This window comes from Nanorana parkeri, unplaced genomic scaffold (assembly GCF_000935625.1).
Source record: "Nanorana parkeri isolate BGI_ZX_2015 unplaced genomic scaffold, ASM93562v1 scaffold553, whole genome shotgun sequence".
Classification (NCBI taxonomy): domain Eukaryota; kingdom Metazoa; phylum Chordata; class Amphibia; order Anura; family Dicroglossidae; genus Nanorana; species Nanorana parkeri.
This window is the reverse complement of record NW_017306821.1, coordinates 261,924-289,426: the sequence shown is the minus strand read 5'-3', so window position 1 is coordinate 289,426 and position 27,503 is coordinate 261,924. Positions and strand designations below refer to the sequence as shown.

General features: G+C 42.8%; 1 protein-coding gene across 3 annotated transcripts in view; it reads left to right on the top strand.

The window, feature by feature from the left end:
- SLC30A7 (solute carrier family 30 member 7) overlaps nucleotides 1-26,386 on the top strand; it is a 37,623-nt gene extending 11,237 nt beyond the window's left edge. The window contains exons 3-11 of one of the 3 annotated variants that reach the window (XM_018561973.1): nucleotides 2,000-2,113; nucleotides 5,522-5,609; nucleotides 8,459-8,591; nucleotides 10,884-11,048; nucleotides 13,129-13,176; nucleotides 14,208-14,343; nucleotides 19,924-20,014; nucleotides 21,153-21,302; nucleotides 25,432-26,386. In XM_018561973.1, coding sequence (XP_018417475.1) covers nucleotides 2,000-2,113; nucleotides 5,522-5,609; nucleotides 8,459-8,591; nucleotides 10,884-11,048; nucleotides 13,129-13,176; nucleotides 14,208-14,343; nucleotides 19,924-20,014; nucleotides 21,153-21,302; nucleotides 25,432-25,479 — 973 coding nt within the window. In that variant the 3' untranslated portion in view covers nucleotides 25,480-26,386. Of the gene's footprint in view, nucleotides 1-1,999; nucleotides 2,114-5,521; nucleotides 5,610-8,458; nucleotides 8,592-10,883; nucleotides 11,061-13,128; nucleotides 13,177-14,207; nucleotides 14,344-19,923; nucleotides 20,015-21,152; nucleotides 21,303-25,431 lie in introns of all 3 variants that reach the window. The other 2 variants (XM_018561974.1, XM_018561972.1) reach the window with 2 other exon arrangements.
- Nucleotides 26,387-27,503: the final 1,117 nt, after the last annotated feature.

Here is a 27,503-nt window from a genome sequence, read left to right as displayed (position 1 = left end):
GTACAGTCTACAATCTTTGGTGTGGTGGGGGAGAAAAAAGATTTTACTTTATGTGGACTGGCCTGCCGTCATGAATGATTTAGTGCGGTATATCCTTACCAATACTTGAGCGGCATTCCCACCACTTGATGAATCATAGGACTCCTTGGCTCTGTCCTTTGCGCCTTTAAAGTGTGTTTGTACTTTTGTAGTCAAATTTGAAAAAACGCCTCTATGTCTGGTGTTTCTATTCACACATAATACCTAAAAATACATTAAAAAAAGATGTTTCTTTGGAGCAGGCCTCTGGACAGACTACAAGCTGCTCTGAACAGTTTCATAGTGAAAGCGTGGGAGGGGGATGGGCTGTGGACAGACTTTCCCCTCACGTTACATTTAATGCGAAATCCAAGCCTGTAGACCTTTTAAGCCTTTGTTAGGACAGACCGTTCTACTATGTGAATGGGAGCATGTAACATAGAAATTAGGTATTATCCCAAATTGGCTGCAAAAAATGGAAGTACACTTTAAGCCATGTGTAGGCTTGCTGTCATCAGCCCGAGGAATGAATGAGAAAAATAAACACTCACTCCCACTATTCATGCTAAACAACGAGGGTGGAGGAATCTCCACTTCTGGCTATTGTATTAGACAGCCATGAAACCTGTGACTGTTTAAATAAATGAGCAGTGACTACACCTGGTTGGATGCAGTCACTGGTCAGCTGAGAATTTTGTTACTTGGCTTGAACTGTGACTTTGTCAAGAGAAATGGTAAGAAATTCGAACCACGCTTCATTAACCATCATTGTGACCCTCAAATGTGCACATTTCCCTAACAATGTGAGAGGTATAGCTTACAGCATTAGAAATGATCATTCAGAAGCAAAATAAATCTTTAGTTTTAGGGATACACAGATACTTTTTGAGTACCAGTGCCGATACTTGGCATTTTTGCGAGAACTACCAGGGTTGCAGAAGTTGCAGCTGGGACCTGGCTCTGGTGCTCCACCACTGTCCTGAAATCATTTGTTGATATTGTTTTAGAAAAACTGTCACATGACAAAAAACAAATGTATCAGTACTTGTATCTGTGAGCGAGTACATTAAAACCGATGTAGAAATCCCAGGAGCTCCGTGTGCTCCTTACAAATGACAGCTGCCTCCTAACTTTTGAATTTTCCTCTAGTCTTGGAGCTCGAAAAGTATCTGTACTTGTACCGAGTACTATACTTGGTATCGATGCATCCCTATTTAGCATGGTGTATAGGAATCTTCCAGCTAATATGTGTGATGGAGAATAGCAATTTGAATGCCTTTTTGAAGTTCATAGTTGACTTCAGGGCTGTTGGGATAAGAGATCAGCAAGCATAGGTGGATATCTTCCCATGTATGACTATCCATTATGACTCAAAGTCAATCCTGAATTTGAGTACGTCACTACTTCAGCAGAGGGCTGTATGGGTCAGCAATGTGCTGGAAGGATGATAATGATGCTGCAAAGATATTTACAATGTTCATAGGATACTAATAACTTCCTCATTTTTCCAAGGTTATAATTTTTTTTATTATATGATTCAATCAGGGCTAGACAACTTCAGCACTCCAGCTGTTGTGGAACAACATGCCCCATGATGCATTGCAAGAGGCTGACAGCAAAGGCATGGCTCCCAGAGACAGATGCATGATGGGATATATAGTTTCACCACCACTGCAGTGTCGAGATTGCCTACCCCTGGAATCAATCAGCCACACAGGAGGTGCATTGTCTTTATTGGGTTGGCAGACCTATAGATCTGGAATGCGAGAAGCACAGCTATTATGTGGTGCTGGATAATAAACGGAAAAAATTAATCTATATGTTTATATAACCAATTCTATACAATTACTATAAAGCTGATCCCTTTATATGTGTAAAAAAAAAACATTTGGAAAGATAATCTGTTCCTTTTACGTCCTTCTATACAAAGAGCTGTCTGTGACATTTTAGTAATAACCGGTTTCTTTTCCGTTCCTTTCAGCTTAGGTCTGATCTCCGATTCCTTCCATATGTTTTTCGACTGCACAGCATTGTTAGCTGGCCTAGCTGCTTCTGTGATATCCAGGTGGAAGACAAATGACGCGTTCTCATATGGGTAAGAAATCTGCGTAGATATCTGCAGGGGTTTCTGTGGAAGGGTCCTAGGAGTTCTTCTCACGTCTGAAAGAGTTTATCTGGACGCTTCAACTTCTCAGACTTCATGGCTTCTACACAGATTGTCCCTACTGAGTGTATGTTACTGTATTCCCCTGAAAGGTACATTGGACTTGTACACTTCCAGAGGAACTAGAAGGGATTTTGAGTGGTTCAGACGCAACAGCACATTTATGGCTTACATGTAACGGAATACTTTTTAACCTGAGAAAACACAGTAAATTATAACAGAAGTAAAGCAAAACCTTTTTTGGCCTTAACTTCTCATTCAGGTCACAGAAGTACATTTATTAATGTCCTCTTGTGACCCAAAGTCAGCATCTAGCGGGCTACTGGTCGCTCCTATGCTGATAGCACAGAACTGTGCCGCAGCTGAGATGGATCCTGACAATATTGTTGGGAACTGCCTGATTGACAGCTGGCTCTGCCTCTCTAGAGCCAGCTATGCCCGCCCCTTCCCCTTTCTGTCCTTCCAATGAGCGCTGGAGGAATCTCTATGGAGAGCAGTGAATGACAGTGGTTCCTCTCTGCAGGGAGAAGACCTTGAGCTGAGTGATCAGCGGTTACATAGTTGCTCAGCTTTTAGTATATAGAGCAATCGTGTGACAGCTGCAGTGTCCCAAGCCACTTCTAAGTATTGGGAAGTGTATATTTTACTATTCCAATACTTCTTTAATATATATTTGGCTTTTATACTAAATCACTCGGGATATAAATCTGTTTAAAGTGCTAAAAATCTATGAGACTCTATCCTGGAATGTTCCCTGCAATGCTGTCTAACAATTGTGGCTGAATGTTTAATATAAATTAATATTATCACTCTGTGGCTATAAGCTATGATGTATTGTGTTGGATACAGTCACAAATGGCTACCATGCAAAATGTTTATTTACTTAGGTCTGAGCACAAACCCCAGGTGGGGACTCCAGACGGAGGTGGGAAGAGGTTCATTAGGAAGAGTAGTTTGCCTGATGGTCAGTCATATATTGTTTATTACCGGCATTTATAGAACCATCAGATTGGTTTACCTGTTGGTCAGTCGTGTATTCTTTATTACATAACCATCAATTTGCATAGAACTTTACATACTTTTCATTTATATCAGTCCCTGCCCTCAAGGAGCTCACAATCTAAGGTCCCTATCTCATATGTATACTAGAGGCAATTTAGACCGCAAACCTACCATCATGTATTTTGGAAGGGAACCCATGCAAACGCCATGCAGAGTGTGCCCTGGGCAGTGTTCATACTGGAGACCCCAGTGCTGCAAGGCAAAAGTGCTAACCACTGAGCCACTGTGCTACTCATCATCATCACAACCTTTTCAGTGTCCAAATGCAACCCATCGCGTTAAAACACGCAGTGCCCTCTTGTAATGGAAAGTTGTTGACATGCATTCTTGCCACTTAAATATGATCTCTGTCTTCTGTCCCCTTTGTTTCATCTTAATATGCCAGTGTTTCTCTTAGAGACCGCCATTTCCTCTCCAACATGGCCAACACAGGCTATTCGTGCAGACCTATTTGGTCCACAAGCAAAATGAACTTTCCCTGTAGGAAGTAGTCATTGGAATGAATATGTTCTTCCACAGGATATTCCAGCATATAATAAACAGATTCACTGCTTTATCTACCATCAGAATGCCTCCTGTTACTGCTGCCAGACTTTGGAGAAGCACTGGGTTGGCATGTAGTCGCTGGTATTCTCTGAATGGGCCTGAATCTACCACCTGTTGACTACAGTGTACATGTGTTACTATAGAGGAAATTGCTTTCTATGATATGTACAGATGGTGGCACTTATTTCCTGCTGAATGCAAACCAATTTGTGTTCACACCGTATATCTGAGAACATTGCTGAGAGCTTCTATGGAACACTTTGTGCAGAGCCCAGGTAAGCACAGGCACATTATTTGGGGTGGTGCAATACCTAGTGCTCATGAGCATGAATCTTCCGAGGCAGGGGTAATACCCTGCTGCGCAGATATACAGCATCTCACTTTATTTATATCCCATTAGTCCAATTTTTAACAACAACGACAACAGTCATGGTGTTGTGTTTTTTTTGTTTTAATAATACATTTTTGAAGGTTGCAGACTATTTTGATGTAGGCCGTAATGGGAAGAGCAGGGCCTGCTGTGGTATAATTGTGTAAATATTTGCAAAGCCTTGCCGTGGAAACAGGATCTTTATACATTTGTTAATATCCTGCTACAGTTTCTGTATCCTGGTCTGTGTATGTTGTTGGAGTCAATTAACATTTGAGTGAAGAGAGACTTGGGTGCAGTGTGGTTTAAAGCTGAAGTTTATTTAAAATTTTTGGAGGGTATGTAGACCCTGGTACATAATGTACCTGTAATCAAGTGTGCCCGTCTTCTGCTGGCTACTGCGTAGTATAAAAATCAGAGTCCGTGCCTCCAGTGACTCTGTATACACCTCATAGCACTGATCTGGCACTGCAGGGGTTAAGTTCAGTGGCTATAACTGAACCATAGGCAGCGCTCGCACTCATCTTCCTATTCTCGAATTGGTAGTATTCTTTCCCATTCTGTGACTATAGGAGAGCATCCTGTCATTCATTCGCCCGTCCTCCATTCACAGAACGCTTTGCATTCTGGAAAAGAATACTACGAGTTCTGTAAATCGGCAAGACCGGAAGAAGGGGAGGGTGATTGGTGTCAATACGTTACTAGCAGATGCTGAGCTGATCTTCTGGCGATGCAGGGGTTAAGATCAAATGTGAGGGAAGATTTCTACACTAGACAGCACTTAGCAGGACTTGGGGCACACTTCATTAGAGGTAAGTTATGCCTCTAGTGCGCCAAAAAAAGTCAGCTTTAAGTATATTTGGCCTTCCTTGCCACCAGAGGCTAATGGTGAACCTACTGAAAGTCCCCCATCACACCCTTCCCTTCTGCTGCTGAAGATTCTCCTTTGATGTCAGTGGAGCTGGCACTTACCAAAGCAATGAGATCAGCGCCTGCTGCAGAACTTCACTGCATGGCTGTGATCATTATAATTTTGCCTGCAAGGTTTTCTCATTGGAACAGAGTCGGTGAGGTAAATGTTTAGAAAGGAGTAGAGCATGTTTGCTTTGCAAAGTGGATTTCTGCTTGGCTTGGTGGAGTAAGGTGAAGCTGTGTTCACTTTCAATACCCAAGTGATTGAAGTCAACGCAACTTCCTCATTCACGAAGATGAGTGAAAATGAACCTTGCTAAGTGAACAGCCCATATTCTCTTAGTAAATGAACCCCAAAGTATAGGTTCAATGTTAATTGCATCATACGTTGTCCTTCATGACAGTGCTAAGTACACAGTATGTCTGATCTCTCTGCGGTTTTCTTACAGGTTCGTCCGGGCAGAGGTCCTGGCAGGTTTTGTGAATGGTCTGTTCCTAATCTTTACAGCATTTTTCATCTTCTCGGAAGGAGTGGAGGTATGTTGTATTCAGGGAACCATTTATTTATCTGGGGAATTTAATAGGGATGCACCAAACTGTAATCTTTAGCCCGAAACCAAGAATACAAAATTTGTCAAATCAAAACCGAAAATTACTGTTTTTTTTTTTTTTCAAATTATTTTTTCTTTACTGTTGGGGGACTTCGGTGAAATATCAGGGGTCTAAGCAGACCCCTGATATTTCCATTTTAGAATAGAAAAAGAGATTGAAGACACAGAGTGCTAAATCTTCTTCCTTTTTTTTGCAGCCCCTGTTGTGAATGAACAGGAAACCTCTATACCGAGTGCTCCTGTCCGTTCATAAACTGTGGATATAGTATGAGTTACTATGTCCACAATCAAGAATCAACAGAAAGTAATGTAGAGCACTTCCTGTTCATGCATAATTAGGGACACCGTAAGCAAACTGTCCTCATTGTTTGTAACCTGCTCTCCATCCTGACTTGCTGTCACAGGAGGCTGAGCCAGGTGGTGTGGGAGGAGAACTCTGCCTCCTGTGATAGCTGTCTCTTCCCTGCACTGCCCCGCTCTCCATCCTGACTCGCTGTCACAGGAGGCTGAGCCAGGTGGTGTGGGAGGAGAGCTCTGCCTCCTGTGATAGCCGTCTCTTCCCTGCACTGCCCCGCTCTCCATCCTGACTCGCTGTCACAGGAGGCTGAGCCAGGTGGTGTGGGAGGAGAGCTCTGCCTCCTGTGATAGCTGTCTCTTCCCTGCACTGCCCCGCTCTCCATCCTGACTTTCTGTCACAGGAGGCTGAGCCAGGTGGTGTGGGAGGAGAACTCTGCCTCCTGTGATAGCTGTCTCTTCCCTGCACTGCCCCGCTCTCCATCCTGACTCGCTGTCACAGGAGGCTGAGCCAGGTGGTGTGGGAGCAGAGCTCAACCTCCTGTGATAGCTGTCTCTTCCCTGCATTGCCCCGCTCTCCATCCTGACTCGCTGTCACAGGATGCTGAGCCAGGTGGTGTGGGAGGAGAGCTCTGCCTCCTGTGATAGCTGTCTCTTCCCTGCACTGCCCCGCTCTCCATCCTGACTCGCTGTCTCAGGAGGCCGAGCCAGGTGGTGTGGGAGCAGAGCTCAACCTCCTGTGATAGCTGTCTCTTCCCTGCACTGCCCCGCTCTCCATCCTGACTCGCTGTCTCAGGAGGCCGAGCCAGGTGGTGTGGGAGCAGAGCTCAACCTCCTGTGATAGCTGTCTCTTCCCTGCACTGCCCCGCTCTCCATCCTGACTCGCTGTCTCAGGAGGCCGAGCCAGGTGGTGCGGGAGGAGCGCTCGGCCTCTAGTGACAGCTGTCTCCTCCCTGCATTGCCCCTCTTGCCATCCGGAATCGCTTGTCAGATGAGGCTGAACGGGCGGTGTGGGGAGGAGAGCCCGGCTCTCCTGTGACATGCGACTCAGGATAGAGAGTGCATTACAAACACTCGGCTCGGCTAATGCGTTCTGGAAATAATCCAAGACATAGGGACATCACGATTGAGAGTATTTTGACTAGGCTGCAGGGGAAATGCACACAGCATGCAGGTATGGCAATGGGATCGGACTATATTTTTAAAGTGACACAGTGCATTTACAACTACTGGGGCTCCTTGTCTGTGTGTGCCAGTTTGCATTCAAGGTGAACGTTTGCCTTTTAAGCTGTAAACGGTCAGTCCTGAATGGGACATATCTTGTGTGGTCAAATGAGCCATGTGCCTTACCAGCACGAGTTTGTTTCATTATTTGCTACAGAGACGGAATGTAACTGGTTGAGAATCATCTTCTCTGATGTAAGGGGAATTTCCGGCTACAATCCTTGTTGCTTTCATCTCCCTTCATTCTCTTCATCAGAACAATAGAATAGTAACCAAACAGGTGAAATGATACTCAGTTAAACTTGCTCATTACCTTGCCTACATTAGTTGGCCGTTCTAGCACTTTTAGATTAGGCTTTGCAAGTCTTCTGCATATGAATACCAAATGTATTTGTTACAGACAGTTGTCACATTACTTGATATTGCAATGGCTGCAGAATCATTGACGAATAAGTCACCGCTATCATGCTCACATTTGTTTGTAACAATTTTGTATTGTGTATGTAATGTACAATCTTTTCTGATATAACAGGCATGGGCAACCTGGGTCTCCAGCTGTGGTAAAACTACAAATCCCATAATGCCTCTGGAAGTCAGGCCTGTTGCTGTCAGTCTTGCAATGCATCACTGGACTAGATCCACAACAGCTGGACTGTGTTACAGCCTAACTCCAGGCAATTTACTGTATTCGTTCCCTAGCAGAAGCTTAAAGTAGTTCAGGCTGCATAACTCGCCTCCTCCAGTGCTGTCCACTACAATAATTCCAATTCGCAATTAGATGACTTCAGTTGAATTGTTTTGCAAGTTACATGTTAGTCACTGGAAGGACATAGCGTGAATGGTTTCATGGGCCCATACCCTGAGGGGTGGCACAACATGTGATGCAGAGGGTGGCACTGACGTCACCATGCCAGCAACATTCAGCACCATTGGTTGAATATTTACAGAGGAGGCCACTGTGCGTCGTGACCACGCTATAAAATAATTAAAAATAAAAATGCCTCTGGGAGGTGGTGGGAGCCCACAGTTTTGGCAAAAGTCGCCGGGAGTCTGTTTAAACAGCCCCGATGCTGGCGACGTACACTGTACGTCGTCAGTCACGAAGGGGTTAAGTAAAAGTCCAACTGAGAATAAACTTTCTTATGCTGCTCTTTAAAACCCTCTACAATTCAGTATACCTTTTTACTTTACTTTCCAGCTCTGCTTAACAGTCTTGGACAATTTTTCATGTGGGGTTCCTGTTATGTTTTTGTTTAGCGAGCTTTGGACACCCCAGAGGTCCATCATGACCGGCTGCTTCCAGTGTCTGTCCTGGGATTCCTAGTAAATCTCATTGGAATATTTGTGTTCCAGCATGGTGGAAATCACCATGGCCATTCACATGAAGGAGGTAAGTTATCTTGTATAAAATAACAAAAACAGCCTGTTGTGGTTGGCAGCTTGAAGCTAAAGTTTGTTTGAGAACTTTATTGTTTGTGAACATTGGAGGCCGGGGAAGGCAGCAGAGAGTAGAAATGGGGGGGATTTATTCTGAGCTATGTTTAGGCTGGGTTCACACCTAGGCGTATTGAATATGCCCGTCTGTCGCGCGTTTCCGAGGGCTACTTGGCTGTATCCCAATGGAAACGCCCAACAAAAACGGCCAAAAGAAGTACATGTACTTGTTTGAGCGTAGGCCGTTTTGTAGAGCCTTGAACGCGCGACAAAACGTAAAGGTGTGAACAGGGCCTTAGAAGGGGGGCTGTTCTTGGGTCAGACTACTTAAAGAAAAAAATGGAATCTAACAATCAAATGGATAAAGCGTAAAGGGAGTATGTGTACAAAGAGCTGTTTACATCTGCATTTACTGAACGTGTTGTGATGCAGGGCTGCTCTTTATCATTAGGCTACATTCACGCAAGGTGCAATTAGATGCGTTTATATACATTTAAAATGGTTTTCTAAGTGCATATATATGCCTCTAATGATTTCCAATAGGTATATTCACACCTTGCTTTTATCTGCAGTCAGTGTAGATGCGTTTAGACAAAATAAAGTTGGGTGCATCCAGGAATTTATTTGAACTTCTAAACACATGTAAATGCCAGATGCATTTATTTGCTGAATACAGGGCAGGTGTGGTTTTTTTTCTTCTCTACAATTAGCCCTGCTGTGGGCTAGCAGGTCTAAATGTAGAGCAGGGAAGCCGACACTCGTTTTATACAAGTAATCTTTTGTGATCACCTGCTTGCAACCTGCTTGTCCCAACTGTGTTTTTCAGGGTCCCACACTCTTCAGGGGGACCCGGAAACCACAGCAAATGACTATAGGATGGAGAGTGAAAAGCCGGCTGAACGTCCATTCTCCAATCTGCTCTGTGTGATCAGTGAGACATGAGCTCTGTACGCAGAGCACTTCCTGTCTCGGCTGTCACAAGTCGGGGCTGCATAAGAGATCGAGCACAACATTGTGCTGTACTGGAGGGCAGGCTCCATAAACCGAACCTGTCACCTTCAGACACTATTACATAGGGGCTTGTTATCCCCCGTGTGACTAGCCATAAAGTTAAGTAAACAAATATAAAATAATAAAAACAAAATATTAAAACCAACCCTGTTTCCCCCCATAAACACAGGCGTAGGGCATTGTGTATACGCTGAGTGCTGCCCCCATTCCACTTTGTGCCACATTGTGGTAGCCAGGCAGCAGCGCTCTCTAACGCACAATGTGCATTAAAGTGCAAGTTCACTTTCCCAAGTAATTTGGGAAAATGGAATTGCCCATTCAGATTCCCATATAGGCAGCATTGTTTTTGTACTATATGGTGTAAAGGCTAAACATTAAATTATAAAAGTGTTTTTACGTTGAAAAGGTTGATGCATTTTTTTTTGGAGGGGCTGCAACCAACTAATCGATTGAGAATAGTTGTCAACTATTCTCATTATCGATTAGTTGGCTGGATCCCCTAGCTCTCCCCTCCATGCAGGGAGGAAAGCACAGCAAGCAGGTGGGCGGGTGCAATAGCTGGCCTGTTTTGCAATTTGAAATGGTCAATAGAAAGCTGGCTATCGCACCCGCCCACTGCCTGCTGTATTTACATTCAGCTACCGTGTGCGGAATTTTGCCACTGGCAGCTGTCATTCCCTAGCTGAAGCTATTCAAACTCCATGTGCTTACAATACAATTATTAACAAAACATTTTATAAAAAGGTGGGAAAAAGTTCCTTTTCGGTTTCAGACTGACAAATTCTGGTGCGGGAGGTGTGTTGCATTGCCATTCATTTCAGTGGCACCCCAAACTTGCCTCCCACCCACAGTGTGATCACCCGCCCTGGAACGTACGGTACCGCTATGCTGTGCGTTCCAGTGCAGTGCGATTTGCAAACAATTGTGCATGCAGTTTTTTTCTGATGTACACTTCATGTTTGTAACACTGCAATTGTGTATTTTATTTCTTTTTTCTTTTTTTTTTTTAATCCGATTTTAATTGAAAAAAATATTCAGCCAACGAATAGATTATGAAAATAACCATTAGTTGCAGCCCTAATTTTCTTGCCTTTTTTTAATTTAGGGCATTGTTTTTTCGACTTTTCACTATGGTTATAGGTCATCAGAATTGTGTTGTGTCCCTTATGGCTGACTTTATTATATATATATAAAAAAAACATAACTGATGCAAATCTCACCTTTTTTCTTTCTCTAGGCCATGGACACAGCCATTCTTCATTTAATGGTTCCTTAAGCCATGGGCACAGCCATAGTGGGGGTCACGGGCATAGCCATGGCACAGGTCATGGTCACAGCCATGAAAGCGATCATGGGCATGGACACGAGCATGGACACGGCCATAAACATGATCACCATTTTGGCTCTCGTAACGGTACGTTAAAATAAGTGTGTGTCAGCCTCCTGGATTTGGGGCCCATTGGGGCATGTTTTACTTTGCCATTTATACAAGTTTGCTTAGTCCTACATTAAAGAGATTACCCGCTCGTACAATTAAATGTATGCAGCATTTACAGGAAATGTATGATTTGTGCTATTGAGGACTAGGTCACTGGAACTTCATAAGAAGATGCATAGATATGAACTGTGCCATTGACACTAGTGGCACAGATTGTATTGTTAAATTTACCGAACGTGTAATTGGGGCCCTACCATTAACTATATACAGCTATTCACATAATATGGGATCAGTAATTATTTGACCCCCAAGGGGGCCCTACTGTCCTATATTCAAATAGTACATGTAAATACAATTCTGAGCACTCCTCTTTGCACTGGACTGCATACACAATGTTGTTCATCTTGACGCCAAAACACAAGATGAACAACATTGTGTATGCAGTCCAGTGCAGTGAGGAGATCTTTGAATTGTATGTCGGTGAAACAAAACAGCAGCTACACCAGCATATGGCAAAGCATAGAAGAGCCAAACCCTCTGGTCAGGATTCGGCAGTATACCTACATCTAAAGGAAAAAGGTCACTCCTTTTGCTAGTCAAGTATGCATCCTAGACAGGGAGGAGGACTGGTTCAAAAGAGGTGTGAAAGAGGCCATTTATGTAAAAATGGAGAAGCCAAGCTTGAATAGAGGTGGGGGAGGGGTGAGACATCTATTGTCTGCCACATACAATGCTGTTTTAACACCTCTCTCTGGGCAGGTTATTTGCCATCTAGCTCCAGTTATGCAATTGCAATCAACTACTGGTTGTGACTAACAGATTATGTGGATTGGAACAACATTCACCATATTTATTCTCAGATAATTTTTGTACAAGTCATTCTGAACTGAGAAAGCTGGTTAGATGACCAGTGAAACGTCTTCAAGAAAAATACAGCAAGTTCCGTTGCCTTGACTGATTTTTACAGATAGTATGGTATACAGTATAGCACAGTGTAAATGATATACACTACTGTGTACAAAGAGTGGTGTGGAGTATTGTTTGTACAGCAATGCAGAGTATAACCTGTACAGAACGAAATGGGATGATGTATACAGTCTAATATACAGCACAGTGTATGAAGGGTGTGCAGATTAGAATGCACAGAACAATGTATAGAGTAGAACTATGCAGTAATGGTTTTCTTGTAACGGTCTGTGCAAAGAGACTTTGCCAGACCACTTTTCTGTGGGTCAAACCCTTTTTGCTCCCCTGCACCTGTAGCCATGGGAGCTAATGTTGCTGAGCCTAGGTGTCCACCATGACTACCTCAAGGACCCAAGCACTGCCTTGCCCTTTGGGTCTGTATAGAATTTTATAGATGCTTTGGCTGTAATTCTTTTCATCCTCCCTGCTACCACAATAAGCACCACATATAGATGTCTGGGGTGTGCAAGGCTCGAAGTCTAGAGTAACATCTTTTGCATGAAAACGTGCTTGATGTCTTTAAATGCTTGTTAAAATGCACCTAAACACATACATCTGCATCAAAATGTGCATTAACAAACCAAGATGCATGCATTGGAACACATGGACAGTGTCCGTCCAGCCTAGCAGTTGGTGTGTCACAGCTACTGATAATGGTACTGAGGCTGAACGCATACTGTAACGATTAAAATAGTTTGCCTTAATGCCTTTCTGCTCTCTAGATTATTCTGGACATATGCTTTTATAGTGCACTAGATTGCAGCATTTTTAACTTTACTGTTTGAATCCAGCCTTATTCACCCTATAGAACTCATCACCCCTTCTTTCCATTAATATCATTTTTTTTGCCCAGCTCTCATAACTTAGAATGTCCATTCATACACAGAGGCTTGATTCTAGGATGACCCTTGGAATGTATTGTTCTGTTTACATGTCTATCAGAGCTTGAGATACTTGTGAAATAGTATCAGGCATACCTCACTGTACAATCAGTGCTACATTAGATGACTGATGTGCGTGCCTTTTTCAGGTACACATCTCCTTGCTCTGTGACTAATATGTATTTTTCCAATTCTAGATGAACCTCCAGAGGAGATTAGGGGGCCCAGCAAGCAGATTTTAGAAGGTATGTGTTAACTTTACCTACATGTGGTTTTGTTGCATCATTTTAGCGCAGACATGCCAAACCAGTGGTGTACATTGCAAAAGGTTTAAATGTAAAAGTCTTGGTACCAACAGTGTGTGATATTTATGAGCTTAAATCAAAGTGCTAGGTTAATGTAGATCCAAGGAATGATGTTGGCTGACAAATCTTAAAATACAGTGAGGGGAATGTATCAAAACTGGAGCAGACAAAATTTGGAGCAGCTGTGCATTGAAACCAATCTGTGTCTCGCTTTCATTTTCAAACCTTAACTGAACAAACTGAAGAGAGAAGCTGATTGGTTGTTATGGGCAACTGTTTCAGATTCTGTCTGCTCCTGTTTTGATAAATGCCCTCCAGTGTGATTGCCTGAATTTGGGTTCCATGGTTTAGCGTGACTAGTCTGTAACTAATGTTGCCAGCAGATGGAAGCATAACACTAGTATTGTTGTATAGGGATTGGGATCACCAGTAAAGACGTTCTGGGTTATGAATTTTGCACATCTCAATGATTAAAATCATTCTAGTAGATATTATTCAAATCTTTCTGAAAAATTCCATTACATACTGTTGCTGTATAAATATTCAGACTGTAATTTAAATGTTGCACATTGTGAGGGCTGCATAGCACCTTTTTTATAGCATGGGCAGCACAGTGGCGTATTGGTTAGCGCTTCTGCTTCGCAGCACTGGGGGTCCCGGTTCGAATCCCGGCCAGGTCACGATCTGCAAGGAGTTTGCATGTTCTCCCTGTGCTTGCTTGGGTTTCCTCCGGGTACTCCGGTTTCCTCCCACACTCCAAAGACATGCTGGTAGGTTAATTGGTTCCTTTCTAAGCTGGCCCTCTTATGTATGCATGTGAGATAGCGACCTTAGATTGTAAGCTCCTTGAGGGTAGGGACTGACTATGTAAAGCGCTGCGTAAATTGTCAGTGCTATATAAATACCTGTAATAAATAAATCACGGAATAAAGTCCAACTTTGATATAATGAAACGTTTTGTTTTTTTCTAGGTGTATTTTTGCACATTGTTGCAGACACTCTGGGCAGCATAGGGGTGATTATCTCTACTCTTCTAATGCAGCACTACGGATGGATGATTGCCGACCCCATTTGTTCCATGCTTATTGCTATGCTTATTTTCGTCAGGTGAGCGCAAGAAGTATATTTAACTTTGGTTCTTTTAAAGATGTGAAATAGCCCCCTGTTAGTGTGCTACTGTTAAACTGTAAAGCTGACCATACACTGTTGGATTTGTTTCCTTTTACCCTGAGGGCTGAAGAAAAAAAAATTAACAGATTCCTCCATCAATGCTAAACAGCGTAGATGAATGAATCTTCCGCTGGGTTATTGTATCCTGACAGCTGCGGGTGTGCCGCTGTCAGAATTCCCAAACAGAGGTTGCAGCTGTTGTCTGCGGTCACTGATCGGCTGAGAATCTGCCCAGCTCCTTCAGTTTTCTGATTGAAGGATGTTGGGAGGAAGGCTGGAGAAGGAGCCACCTACTGAGCGAAATTCACTCAATGTTTGGCGTCCTCACCCTTTCATCCAGTTTTGTGTGTAAACCCATGCACTTGCCGTAATGCCTCCTTATTAAATGTTATTTTAATACATATTCTACGTGTTTTATCTGAATTCAGCATTTTCATATGCTTCAAAGTGTTCTATCAATCTAGATGATGGCTTAAGAGAGGGGGGAGAGCAGAGTGCAGGGCAAAACCCGTTACTGCATATTGTCCTGGGTGTAATAAAATACTAAAATAGATTATATTAAGGATGAGGGTGGGGGATTGGGAAACACAACTCTAGCAGGCACTTATAGCAAAAATGCATACTTTGACCGAGCTGTGCAGCTTAAAGTCAGGTCACTGACCTAGCTTGCTAAATGGCAGAGCTGTTTAAATGTCAAGACTGCACGGACAAAAATTAAATTCTCTTTCAGCAGGTAAAACCGCCCCGTTGTATGTATTTGATTGGTGCATTTAGCCTGGTGTTTCAGTTTTACCTTCAAGGTGAACATTAGTGCAATTTTAAGTAAAGCAAAAACTCTAGCCCCAGGATAAATGAAACCCGCTGACACCCATTTTTGCTGCAGTTGCTTGTTTCAAAGTTGCGAGTCCATAAATTCTGCCCGACCGCAAAGGAAAAAAATGTGCAGTATTTCCAATACATTTGAAAGGCAAATGGGTAGCGTTCTAATGTTCAGATATATTTAAATATTATTCGTAAATGTATCTGATTTACAGTTCCCCATGATTATCATTTTATTACTGTAATTCTAATCTGCTGCTTTAGAGCGATGGTGGATTGTGACTGTTGGCACAAATTCTTGTGACTGGTGGACCACAGCTATTGATTTTGAAATAATTCCCCAGAACAAGTATGTGGTGCAAGATTTTGGGTAGAAGGGAAACTAAACCTCTAATGAGGAAGTGGTTCCAAAAATGGGTTTCTCTACCTGCTAAGGTCGAATAAGTCGCTTGGTGGCTCTGTCACAGTGACAAATCTGGTACTAGTGTTGTGCCTATTACTTTGTTACAAAAGGGAGACATTCCTTTTAATGTATAGCAACTCACCCCTGCTATACATTTAATGAATGCCCCATGGGAGTTGTAGTTTCACCATAGCTCTGGGGTAGGCAACCTCGGCACTAATCTACAGTATATTAGCAGCACCAAATACAGGAAACCTTGAATCCCCACATAGAGCAAGTAGATGGTGGCAGTGATTTTTGTAGTTTGTGTGCCCCAAAAGATGCATGGGAATAAACAACCAACCACGTGGTAGAAAAGTCACTCGCAAACCAATAAGAATTTCAGTCAATGTTCTTTTCCTGTTCAAAAGAATTGTCAGATCGTATAGCGACGTTTCGGAACCATATAGGTCCCTTCTTCAGGCAAACATTTACACAAACAAATACGCAGAAATACGTTGCCCGAACGCATCTCGGATCCATTCTGTTTTTGCGCATCTTTACGCAGCGCAAATATACAGCTCCATACGCAGCTATGTGTATGGAGCCATTTATTTGCTTATTATTATACAGGATTTATAGAACGCCAACAGTTTTCGCATAGCTTTACAATATAAGGAAGACCTTACAATCGCAATACAATTCAAGACAAGATGGTAAGGAGGGCCCTGCCCGTGAGGGCTTACAATCTAAAAGATATGCTGCATATGGGACAATAAGTGCAGCATATTGTACGGCAGTGTGAATGAGGCCTAAGAACTCTTTATTTTCAGTATTAAAAATGCATATGTGTTTACATACATTTTTATTAAGCACATTTTACATGCAGTGTATGTTTGTATGCACCTTTTACATGGGTGTGTTTTACAGCAGTAAAATGCATGCTAAAGAGGAACTCCAGGCAAAAATTACCTTAACCCTTGCAGTGGGGCTACCCCCACACTACAAGGGTACAGTGCTCGGTTTCATTTAGGAGCGACCATAACAAAGTTATACTCGCCCAAACCTTGCAGCCGTCTGGCCCTTAAATCTGTTCCTGAAGCGTCTCTCCTACGCCACTCCCAGCTATGGTATGTCCCTGGGCGTCCTCGCATCCAATACACAGTGTATTGGAAGTGATGACTCATGGAATCTTTGACCGCTGGAATCTTTTGACCGCTGGAGCAGAGGGGGATAGAGGCTGAAGGAACTGGCCTAGGAACAAGCCGGTTGTGAGATTTGGGCGAGTATAACTTTATTTTCACTCTTAGACAGAAAGAAGCAGTTAACGCTTGCTGTGCGGGGGTAGCCTCTCTGCAGGCGTTAAGTTTGTGTTTGCTCAGAGTTTGTTCTTTAAAGAGTATCTTCACTCTTACTAGCTTAAACGAAATTCTCTCTAATAATTACCCTTGTATGAGAATACAAAAAAAAACATCCTTCCTAGTCCTTAAGAGTCTCGCCGGTATGTGTTCGCTCGATTCCCGATCTACTGAGCCGACCTGTGACAATTTCATTGTCACAGGTCGGCTCAGATTATGAGGCTGAGTGACAATCACTCGCCTCATAATTCTCCTTTTTAATCATGATTGCTTAAAAAAAAAAAACGCATTTTGAGTACGTTTAAAATTGTTTGTATTTGCAGGTAGCTTATTGAAATCTACACTGGAATTTCCATTTTTCTTTTGTGCTGTAATTGCTTTAAAATCAGAATATAGTATTAAAAACTATGTTCTAATGGAATGTTTAGAGAACATGTCCTGTTGGATACATGTACAAGTTTTTGTTTGAAATACTAACATCATGGCGTATGCTACAGGTTTTTAGTCACAGGATGGTACCGGCCCATGATGGGTATGTCTAAACCAGTTTATTTCAGCACTGACTTTGTGGTCTGTCATCGGTTCCCTGCTTATACATTTTTGAGCACAGCCTCTAACTATATATTAGAGCAACATAAATTGTGTTCTCTTTTGCATATGTGTTGTGGTATCTGCTGTCACCACAGCTCTCTGTGCACACGACTTGTAGTCCATTATGGCTTTTGTCATCTGTGTCACATCTGGGTACTTTTTGTTTTCCTGATTTGAATGGGTTTCCTGTGACTGTAAATTGGCCTCCACCCAAAGGTTGCCCTTTTGTTTTTGGTTTAATTTCATGCTTCACCAACCCTGAATTCTTCATCTATAGACCCATAATAAAATAAAATCTTTTAAATAAAATAATGCTTGGGAGCCCATAACTAGGGTCACAATTGTATGTCGTTTTAATGTGCTTTAATTAGTTAGAAATTGCCGTTTCCAAAATCACATTGGTTTCATTAAGCTCCTCTTACATATGGCTAGCAAAACCAAGGTCAAATTCTTGCATATTATTCTTGCAGTGTACATAAAGCTAAAAATAAAAAACACATATGCTGTACATCTCTGCATCTGCACATATTTCTGTGTTTTATCCCTTCGATGACCCTGTAAGTACAAAAAAAAAAGCACTTGGCTAGCAACCACTTTTCACCCCTCCCCCCCAGGCCTTCATCTTGTGCTCTTTAAATCCCCTTCAGTCCCAGAGCGTTTGCTTATTTATTTAATTTTTTGGCACTGTCCTGGCTCCACACCTTATATCCTTTTAGATTTTGTAGTCTACCTGAACATTATTTTACATAATTTCTTTCAGCACAGATAGAGCTTTAATTTGGTAGCAGACCCACATACAAATATTTTTATTGGAAGTTGGAAAAAATGCACCTGCTTGAAATTTGTTTAAATTGGTACACAACATAGAGATATAATCAAGTTGCGTTGGCTAGGGCACATTTTAACACACAATGGCTTTTTTGCACTGGTTTGCAGTCGCTAAAAAGTCAAATGATGGTGCATTCTCTTAACCTTAGAATGTGATGCTTGCGGATGATTTATCATCATATATATTTATAGTACAACAAATAAAGTTTTTAGATTCCATCCTACACTAATTACCTATCAAGATCCCTCCAGTTTTTTATCAGTTCAGTACACACTTTATTCAACAGTACCAACCCCCTGATGAAGGGGGGGAGGGCCTTTGAACGCCTAAAACGTGTTGATGTTTATGATAGGGGTCTGTATAAAATGGAATGCTGGTTTTATACTAATAAAACCAGCATTCCATTTAACACAGATACTGAACCCTGCACATCCTGCTATGAAATGTTTTAGCTGGCGTTGAGCTTTAATGCTAACACCACTACAGAAAGGGTTCCTGGTAATGCATTATTATACAAGATTGAGGCCTTGTTCACACCAAGCGCGTTCCAGGAGCAGAGCAGTTACAGACCGGAGCAAAACTGCGTCCAATGTATTCCAATGGTATTTTTAGCTCCAGTTCACACTGCAGCGTTCCGTTCCAGAGCAGGTAAAAAAACTGCAGCAAGCCCTATTTTACCTGCTCTGGAACGCATGCAAACACCCTGGAACGCACTGAAAGCCCATTTTAAACTAAAAAATAAATATATATATTTTTTAACCAAAAACGTCCCGGAACGTATCAAAAACGCAGCACAACCCACTGCACTGCGTGTGCAGAAACTCATGCAAATCTGCTCTGCATTTGGTGTGAACAAGGCCTTATATAGCACCAACAATTTGCACAGTGCTTTACAAAATGGAGGAGACAGTACAGTTGCAATACAATTTCAGTACAATTGGGTTGGAGGGCCCTGCTCGTGAGAGTTTACAATCTTGATAATATCTAGAGCCTAGGCCCTAAAGAAGGGGAAGGCCCCTTCAGCCCTCCAGCTGTGGTGCAACTACAAATGCCATTAGGCTTTGCAATTATCTGAAAGCCACAAGTACGACTCCCAGAGGCTGATGCATGATGGATTTGTAGTTTCACCACACCTGAAGGTCCGGTGTTTGTCTACCCCTACTCTAGAGTGATGCTGGCCAAAGCAGGCCTTTCCATGCAAGGCTGTGTGAAGCAGTTTTAGTTTGACCTTTTTACCCTTGTCACTTGTTTGAAAGTAGTTGGGTGTACAGGAAGCAATGTGGAGATAGTGGGCATGTGCCGAGCAGTAAATGTAAGCTGAGGAAGGTAGTGGGCAGTGAATTTGGGTTGAAAAAGTTGGTGTGGCCTGCAGATGAAGGTGTGACTGCCTGTGCTGCCGATACTTGCACTTGAGTTCCACCTGCATAACTTACAGACAGTGGTGCACAATACTACAGAACAACAAGTTGTCTTCCATTAAAAGCCATAATGTTTCCTGTTTTTACTCAGGAATAACTATGATACCTTTTTTCTTTCAGTGTTATACCTTTACTCAAACAGTCGATTGGTATCCTGATGCAACGGACTCCTCCTTCCTTGGATAATGTACTTCCCGAGTGTTACCAGAGGGTATGTTTATATACTCTGAACTTTTTCTTGCAGCACAGCTCATGTCAGATATAAGAAATACTTTAGTTTTACGTATGATAACGAATATGAAACGACTGCTTAAGCAACTACATGTGGTCTGTATCCTCTTCCCATAAACCACTGCAGAACTGAAATCTGTTTTGAGAGGTTTGTAAGAGGCAATGAAAGCTCTATTGCAGGGGTAGCCAAACGTCGGCCTTCCAGCTATGGTGAAACTACAAATCCTATAAGGTATTGCAGGACTGTGACAGCCACATGGCTTCCATAGGCAGATGCATGATAGGATTTGTATTTTCACCACAGCTGCAGGGACCAAGTTTGGTTACTTCTGCTTTTATTGCATTAAGTGTCATGTGTTTTCAGGCATTGTGTCCAGTGAAACTGTTCCAGAACAGTCTATATTGTAACGATTATCGTTTTCCTGACCGTTAAAGGAGAACTATGAGGTGACTGAAAATCGCTCATCCTCATAGTTCGAGCCGACGTGCGACACTGAAACTGTTACACTTCGGCTCAATAGATCGGGAAGTGAGCAAACGCATACCGTCGTTCGCTCACTTCTCGATCATCTCCATGCCGAGAGTGGTGACTTGTCAGTCGCAGGGATTCTCCCCCCCCTCTCCGATCCTCCAGCGCTTACTGGGGGAAGGGCGGGTACAGCTGGCTCTTGATAGGCAGAGCCCGCTGTCACTCATGCAGCTGGGTGGATATCGACAGTAATGATGGGATCCGTCCCAACTGCGGTGGTCTCGGTATACCGCAAGCTGTAGTTTGCGATATACTGAGCTTTGGGTCATGGGATGACGCTAGTATATGTCCTCCCGTGACCCCTAAGAGAAGTATGGGGAAAAAACACTATCCCCATAGTTCTCTTTTAAGTTCCTTCCTTTAATGGTAATCAAGTTGTGGGCTTGCACGGTATTATGGAGTGGGTGGCCACTAACACTTGTGAAAGCTCCAAGACTGCTCCTTGCCTTGCAGGTAACTTAGGAAAGTGTGCTTGCTGTAATTAGTCATCCCAACAGCTTCTTGTGTTAAAACAATATCCTGATTTTCCGTTTGAGTGGAACGCCTCTATGAATTGCTTTGGTCACACTGGATAATTTGCCTCCTATAGGTGCAGCAGTTACAGGGCGTTTACCACCTTCAAGACCCACATTTCTGGACCCTCTGCACAGACGTTTATGTTGGGACTCTGAAGCTGGTAGTTGGGCCTGAGGCTGATACCCGCTGGATTCTCAGTCAGACTCATAATATTTTCACACAGGTAGGAGCTTCTTCATATTGTCTTCCTGAAACTTTCATCTTGCGTTCACGTTCTAAGTAATATCTGTTTATGTTCTAAATAAAAGTTCAAGTAGGATAGGTGCGTGTGCAACGTATTAGCTGTGTGGGGTAAAAAAAGACTGCATCCAGTCAGCACTAGAGTAGTGTTTGGTATTAAAGATAGTATTATCTGACCAGCTGATTTTACCTGTAGATGCCCATTTATTAGGGGGGCAATCTTGGATGACCTTGAAGGTGTGAGGGCTGCCACTGCCTATTTGAAAATGCTAGTTCGCTAGCTGTAATGCTGGCCTTTTGGCTTAAGTGCTTTAGGCCACTGACCCAGAGCAAGTATGCAGACCAGATGCTTGACTTCATTTCCCTCATGTTTGTGAAGCAATAAAATAAAACCAGAGGCAGCCACGTGGCTAGCACTTCTAAAAGAAGCTTAGTCACTGTATTTCTGTCACGACAGGCTCTCACAATGAAGCCCCATATAAAAAATAAATAGTATTTTATGGGTGTAAAATACATCCATCTGAGCCATGTTGTTTTACATTTTTAGACTTTCAGTTGATCCTTGTATAGTCTAAGTAATTATGGGCAAAGGGGTTTTCTCTATCATTCTGAGAATAATCTGTAAGGCTGGCCATACACCTATAGATTTTCTGTGGTCAGATGGAAAAAGTGCAACAGATTCCTCCATCTACGCTAAACTGTGTGGATGGAGGAATCTCCCACTGCGCGAAGGTTCACGATCTAGTTCATCGGCCCCGCTGGCTGTCAAAACACCTGAACAATGCCTGCATCCAATCAGATTGTTCAGGTAGTTTGAGAGCCAGCGGGGCCGACTAGCAAGATATTGAAGCTTTGCCCAGTGGGAGATTCCTCCATCCACACAGTTTAGCGTAGATGGAGGGATCTGTTACACTTTTTTCCATCCCACCATAGGGTTATAGAAAATCTATAGGTGTATAACCCAGCCTTAGTGTCCATCTCTTGTTCTGGTTTTCAGGCATAAATGGAAAGAAGGCAATACTGAAATCTGCTCTTATTGTAATAGTTCGAAATGCTAAAAAATAGTAACACGTGACTAACGGTATTGTCTATTGGCATATCACTAGACATGAGAAAGTATAGTATGGAATATAAGAATGTATTCTGTTTTGTTGCTTGACAGAACTAAAGAACAAATAGATTTCTGTACTCTGTGTAAAATCCTTTTCTTGAAGTCCATTGAGGGACACAGGAAGTCTTAAACATTTGGGTTATCTGCCATGTACAGGAGGATTGGACATTTGCAAACAAAAAACTGTAGGCCAGCCCACGATGACCCCTTCTACCAGCATGCTTCTGTTTTGTAGTAAAGAAGTCCAAGAGCATGATCATGAACGTAGAGGGGCTTTTACTGCAAGTACAAAAATCCTATTTTCTTTCTCGTCCATTGAGGGGCACATGAAGTCCTAAACCTTCGGGGCTTCCAAAAAACAGTGCAAATCAGGATGCGCCAACAGAGCAAACCACTGCTAATATGTATAATATAATATACCAACTTAAACACCTCCAAGGACTTTAGGCCAAAAGCTGACATCAGGTAAGGCCAAAACGTCCCCCTGGTAGAACCATAAGAGAACAGAAGACTGCGGTACCCTACAAGTCTGAGAAAGAGTTGCCTGTTGTAGGAAAGTCCAAGATGCCCTCACAGATGAGGTAGAATGCGAGGAAGAGATGGACTCACTCTCACTGCCCCAACTACATCCAGACAATGGAGGGAAATTTGCAGTTGATGAATTGGAGCTGGACAAAGAGATGGGAGGACAATGTCCTGGTTGACATGAAAGTCAGAAACTATCTTGGCCAAGAAGGCAGCTCTGTACTTCAACGCCACGTCCCTATTCAAGAGCAAAAAGGGTCCTTTAAGATCAGACTGCCGGTTCAGACAGATAGCTACAAGGAAACTCGCCTTGATGGTGATAACGGGGAATGCCCTTTATAGTTTCAAACAGCAGTTTCTGAAGCACAGATGGTACCAGATTCAGATGCCATAGAGTCACTGGGGAACAGACAGGGTGAGCTAAATGGAAGAACCCCCTGTTTTAATCAAAGAATAGGAGACCCTTGTTTAGTGCTGACATGTGGATGGTCTGGCAGGGCCCAAGGTGCATCTGCCAGAAGCTTTAACAGGTTGTCCTACCACAGCCACCTGGACCAGCCTGGAGTAAGAAGGATCCCTGGAATGCCCTCCTTCCTCGTCTGTTCAGCAGGATTGAGTTGGAAGTTTTAAGGAAGGAAAGACATAAATCAGGATGTATGGAGACCACAGAGCCACCAGATACAGGTTTGCATCTGGATACAAACCTGCCTAGTTCGTTGTTGAATCTGGAGGTTCACATCTTGTGTCCCCAACCTGTGACACAGGTCCTTGAACACTTCCAAGTGTAGCGACCACTCTCCCAGATATAGGAGCATCCAGCTGAGGAAATCTGCCTGCCAATTGTCCATTCATGGAATGTACATGGCTTACAAGGCTGGAATGTGTCGTACTGCCCAGGAAAAAATCCGTTCCACCTCTCTTGCCACAAGACTGATGGCTCATGTATGCCACCATATGGTATTTTCCAATTGAATCCAGATTGGCTGATCCTCCAGCTGGTTGGTTCTAATGCTGAAGAGGTTGCCCAAAGCTTCAAGATTCCTATGGTGACCAAGCCTTCTGCACAAACAGGTTTCCCAGGACTACTCACTAGCCCAACAGGCTCATGTCCAGTGTGAGAATCCTCCAAATGACATCAGTGAAAGACTTTACTATCCCCAGAGCCAGAATCCTCAGCCACCAAGCCAGGGATTGGTATGGTCTTTGCCATCAACCAAATTAGCCTGTCCAGAGATTGGACTGATTTTGTCCCACAGTGACAGAATGTTGTGTTGCAGAGGTCTGAATTGAAATTGGGCAAGGGCAACTGCCTCAAAGGAGGTTTTCATCAGCTTCAAGATTCTCATGCAGAAACAGATAGTCAGACAGCTAATGGACTGAGGAATCTAACCCTGGAACATTCTCTAAATGTTCAGGAGCCACCAAACCTCTATAATGTCTGGACCATCAAAGAAATGTCTGACTGAGCCCTCACTGACTGCACCCTCAACAGGAGGTTCTCTGAGTATTCCACAAGAACACAATAGGGCTAACACTGGGACCTGCACTTTGGTGAACAACTGAGGTGCAGAGGATAGGCTGAAAGTATGTGCACAAACTAGTAGTGTAGGGGTCCCAGGGCAAAACAAAAAAATTGCTGACGCGTTGGAAATATGGGCACAGGCAAGTAAGCATCTTTGATGTCCACTGACACAAGAAAACCTTTCTGGCAGAGGGAGGCAGTGGCAGCTCGAGTGGATTCCATTCAGAATTTTTGAGCCAGAATGTAACCTTCAGTGCCTTGAGGCTCCCTTTTGGATTTTGGAACAGTGAGCTGGTTGGTGTAAAACCTTTTGAAACTGGTGGGCAATGACGCCTTGGACCTGACGAAGATCTGCCAGTCTGTGTGGAGACGCAGGAAGGTTGGAAGTGGGAAAAAGAGAAGGCATCATGTGGACTCTAGTGCCTGAAGGTAACTTCCAGGCTAGCCCCACAACTTCGAGTCCAGAAGGTCTGGATGCAGTCCTATCCAAAATCATGCAGAGGTTGTGCCTGATCGCCGCAGATTGATGGGGAAGCCTCCAGCAGGGGTGTAGATGAGTCTTGATTAAATAAATTTGGAAAAACAAGTGATCGTAAAATAGGTTCGTTTTTGCAACAGCAGATCTGAATAGACATCCTTCCTCTTAGCAACATGCCTCAGTTTTATGATGGTGTCCTAACAGAAGCTGTAATCCTGAGCAGGCCTATAGAGGTATGTTTTTTTTTTTTTGCAAATCCTGTTTCCAATCCTCTTTGTAGGCAGCAATAAACCTGAAAGTTTTAAGATTTCACGTGGCCCTCAATAGATGAGAAAGAAACAAACATAGTTAAGGATCTTTTGCATGTTTCCATAAATAAATTTTGTATTCTGGCAAAACATCAGGCCTAATTCACATTTCCTATTTTATTTTTGCCTATATTAATGAAATTGTAACTGATTTCTCTGTTTCTACAGGCTGGCGTTAGGCAACTATACGTACAGATAGAATCTGCAGCAATGTAATCCCTCAGCTGACCTCATATCGGACCAAAGTGTAGACCTGAACACTAGGACCTGAGCTCCTACTCTGATAAAGCCACTGCAGCGATGCACCCATTGGGACCAAGTCTCACTCGTCTGCCTGTGGGCAGAGAGGGTCTCCCATTTGTGCCACATTTCCTTCAATTGCCAATGTACTTTTTTTACAGTGTAAGGACTGCATATCGGATGTTGCCTTTAACACTGTCCAAGATACCCGGTGCCTCTTATGAAGTCATGATGTACTGTTGAGCTGTATTTCTTACAGCCATTCTGCCAGTCACACCATCAGATATACATATATGCACCTTAGGTCTATTGACTCTTCATCCAAGGATAGACTTGAACTGAAACCAAATGCATGCAGCATCTCTCTCGGTGGACATGGAGGCCAATATTATGAAATGCAGCATCCTCATACAAACTGTTGTAACTTGCCCAACTCCAATCAATGTCGGGGAACACAGTCCATTGTGCTGAATACAGTGCTGTGTTTGGCCAACCTCTGTTATAGAAAAAAAATACCTGACCTCTTCATTGCTTATTGTAAAGAACAGGGAAGTAGTTTATGCTTCAGACTAGTAGATTTCTGTGAACAGTGTTATAATTCGCTAAACCAGCAAGGCTGCCAATGAGCAAAGTGACTCTTTGCCAGTTACAGCCCCCACTTAGAAACTGGATAGTAATGCTATAACCCAAGTGCCTTTCCCTACCATTTGGTTGGGAGACCTGATGCCCCATAGCACAGCGGGGTGTGACCTATGCTATGTCTTGATGTCATCGTGGTTGTATCCTGCATTCTATCTGTCCATCTGGGATGTTTCTCTGCAGCCTATAGTTTTATTGCTGCATCACAGAAAAGCTGGATGTAAGATTATAACAAAGAAAAAAAGAAACCAATATACAACGATTTAACTGGCACACAGAAGCGCTATCATTTTGGAAGTGACATCCAATAGTCTGTTTTATCAGACTTCCTCCCATAAATGCCTTTTTATTCTGTGACTTTTTATGTCTGGAAACGAAGGTTCTGTTGCTGTGCAGACAATACTGTGATTATGTAAAGTTTGGAATAGCCTGTGTTCATCTCTTATTTCAGGATATCTAACTTTCTACAAAAAAGGGTATTGCCTTCATTTTCAGCACAAGGGCTAAAGAAAATACCCAGAATCGTAAAGTACAAATGTGCAAAGTAACTCTGCTTTTGAGCCATGAGTCCCGGCAATTGTTAATGTTTTTAATGTGAGGGGTTTTAATGAAAATAATTTGAATTACGACCAGGAGAAATGTAATGCATAGATGAGATTGTCCATTGTGCAATCTTTACAAGATCCTTTTATCCGTTGTGCCATGCTTTTAGCACCCCCCCTTTAAAGGAACTGTAGGCATATGTAACAAGCTATCCATAATTTAAGCTTTTTAATTGATGACTATTAATATGGGACATGTCCAGATTAAGTTCACTCTAAACTGGCATTTTAGGTACAGTGAAAATTGGCACAATGTTATCCCTTGCTGGTGTTAATTTTTTGGTGAGATTTTTGCTTCTAGAGTTTCTATCCCAGCATCTCTTTATGAAGTGTAGGCATCTGATTCATCCCTCTGTATTATCTGTAACGTAAGATAAATTAATATTCTAAAACATTATGATGACTATGGCAGGTGGGCAGAGGTGGTAATTCAAGTGTGAGGATCTCAATGCTGGAGTCATTGACAGGTGGGTATTACAACCTACCCATAACGGTAATATTACTTTTGAGTGGAATGACTCTTTAGAGTCTTACCTTCCATACTGTTCTCTTTTTGTAGTTGAATTCTACCTTCTGTCCCGTTGTGGACGCCAACTCTTATTTAATACTGTTTGTGTCCCACATAGTGTTAAAAGAAGTTGTTTCTAGTTGTGCTGCATTGGCAAACTGGAAACGAACATGGTACAACCGAGCGTAAACCTATATAGCCCCATGTGTTTGATTTTTGTATAAGATTATTATGTGATGTGTAGTAACTCA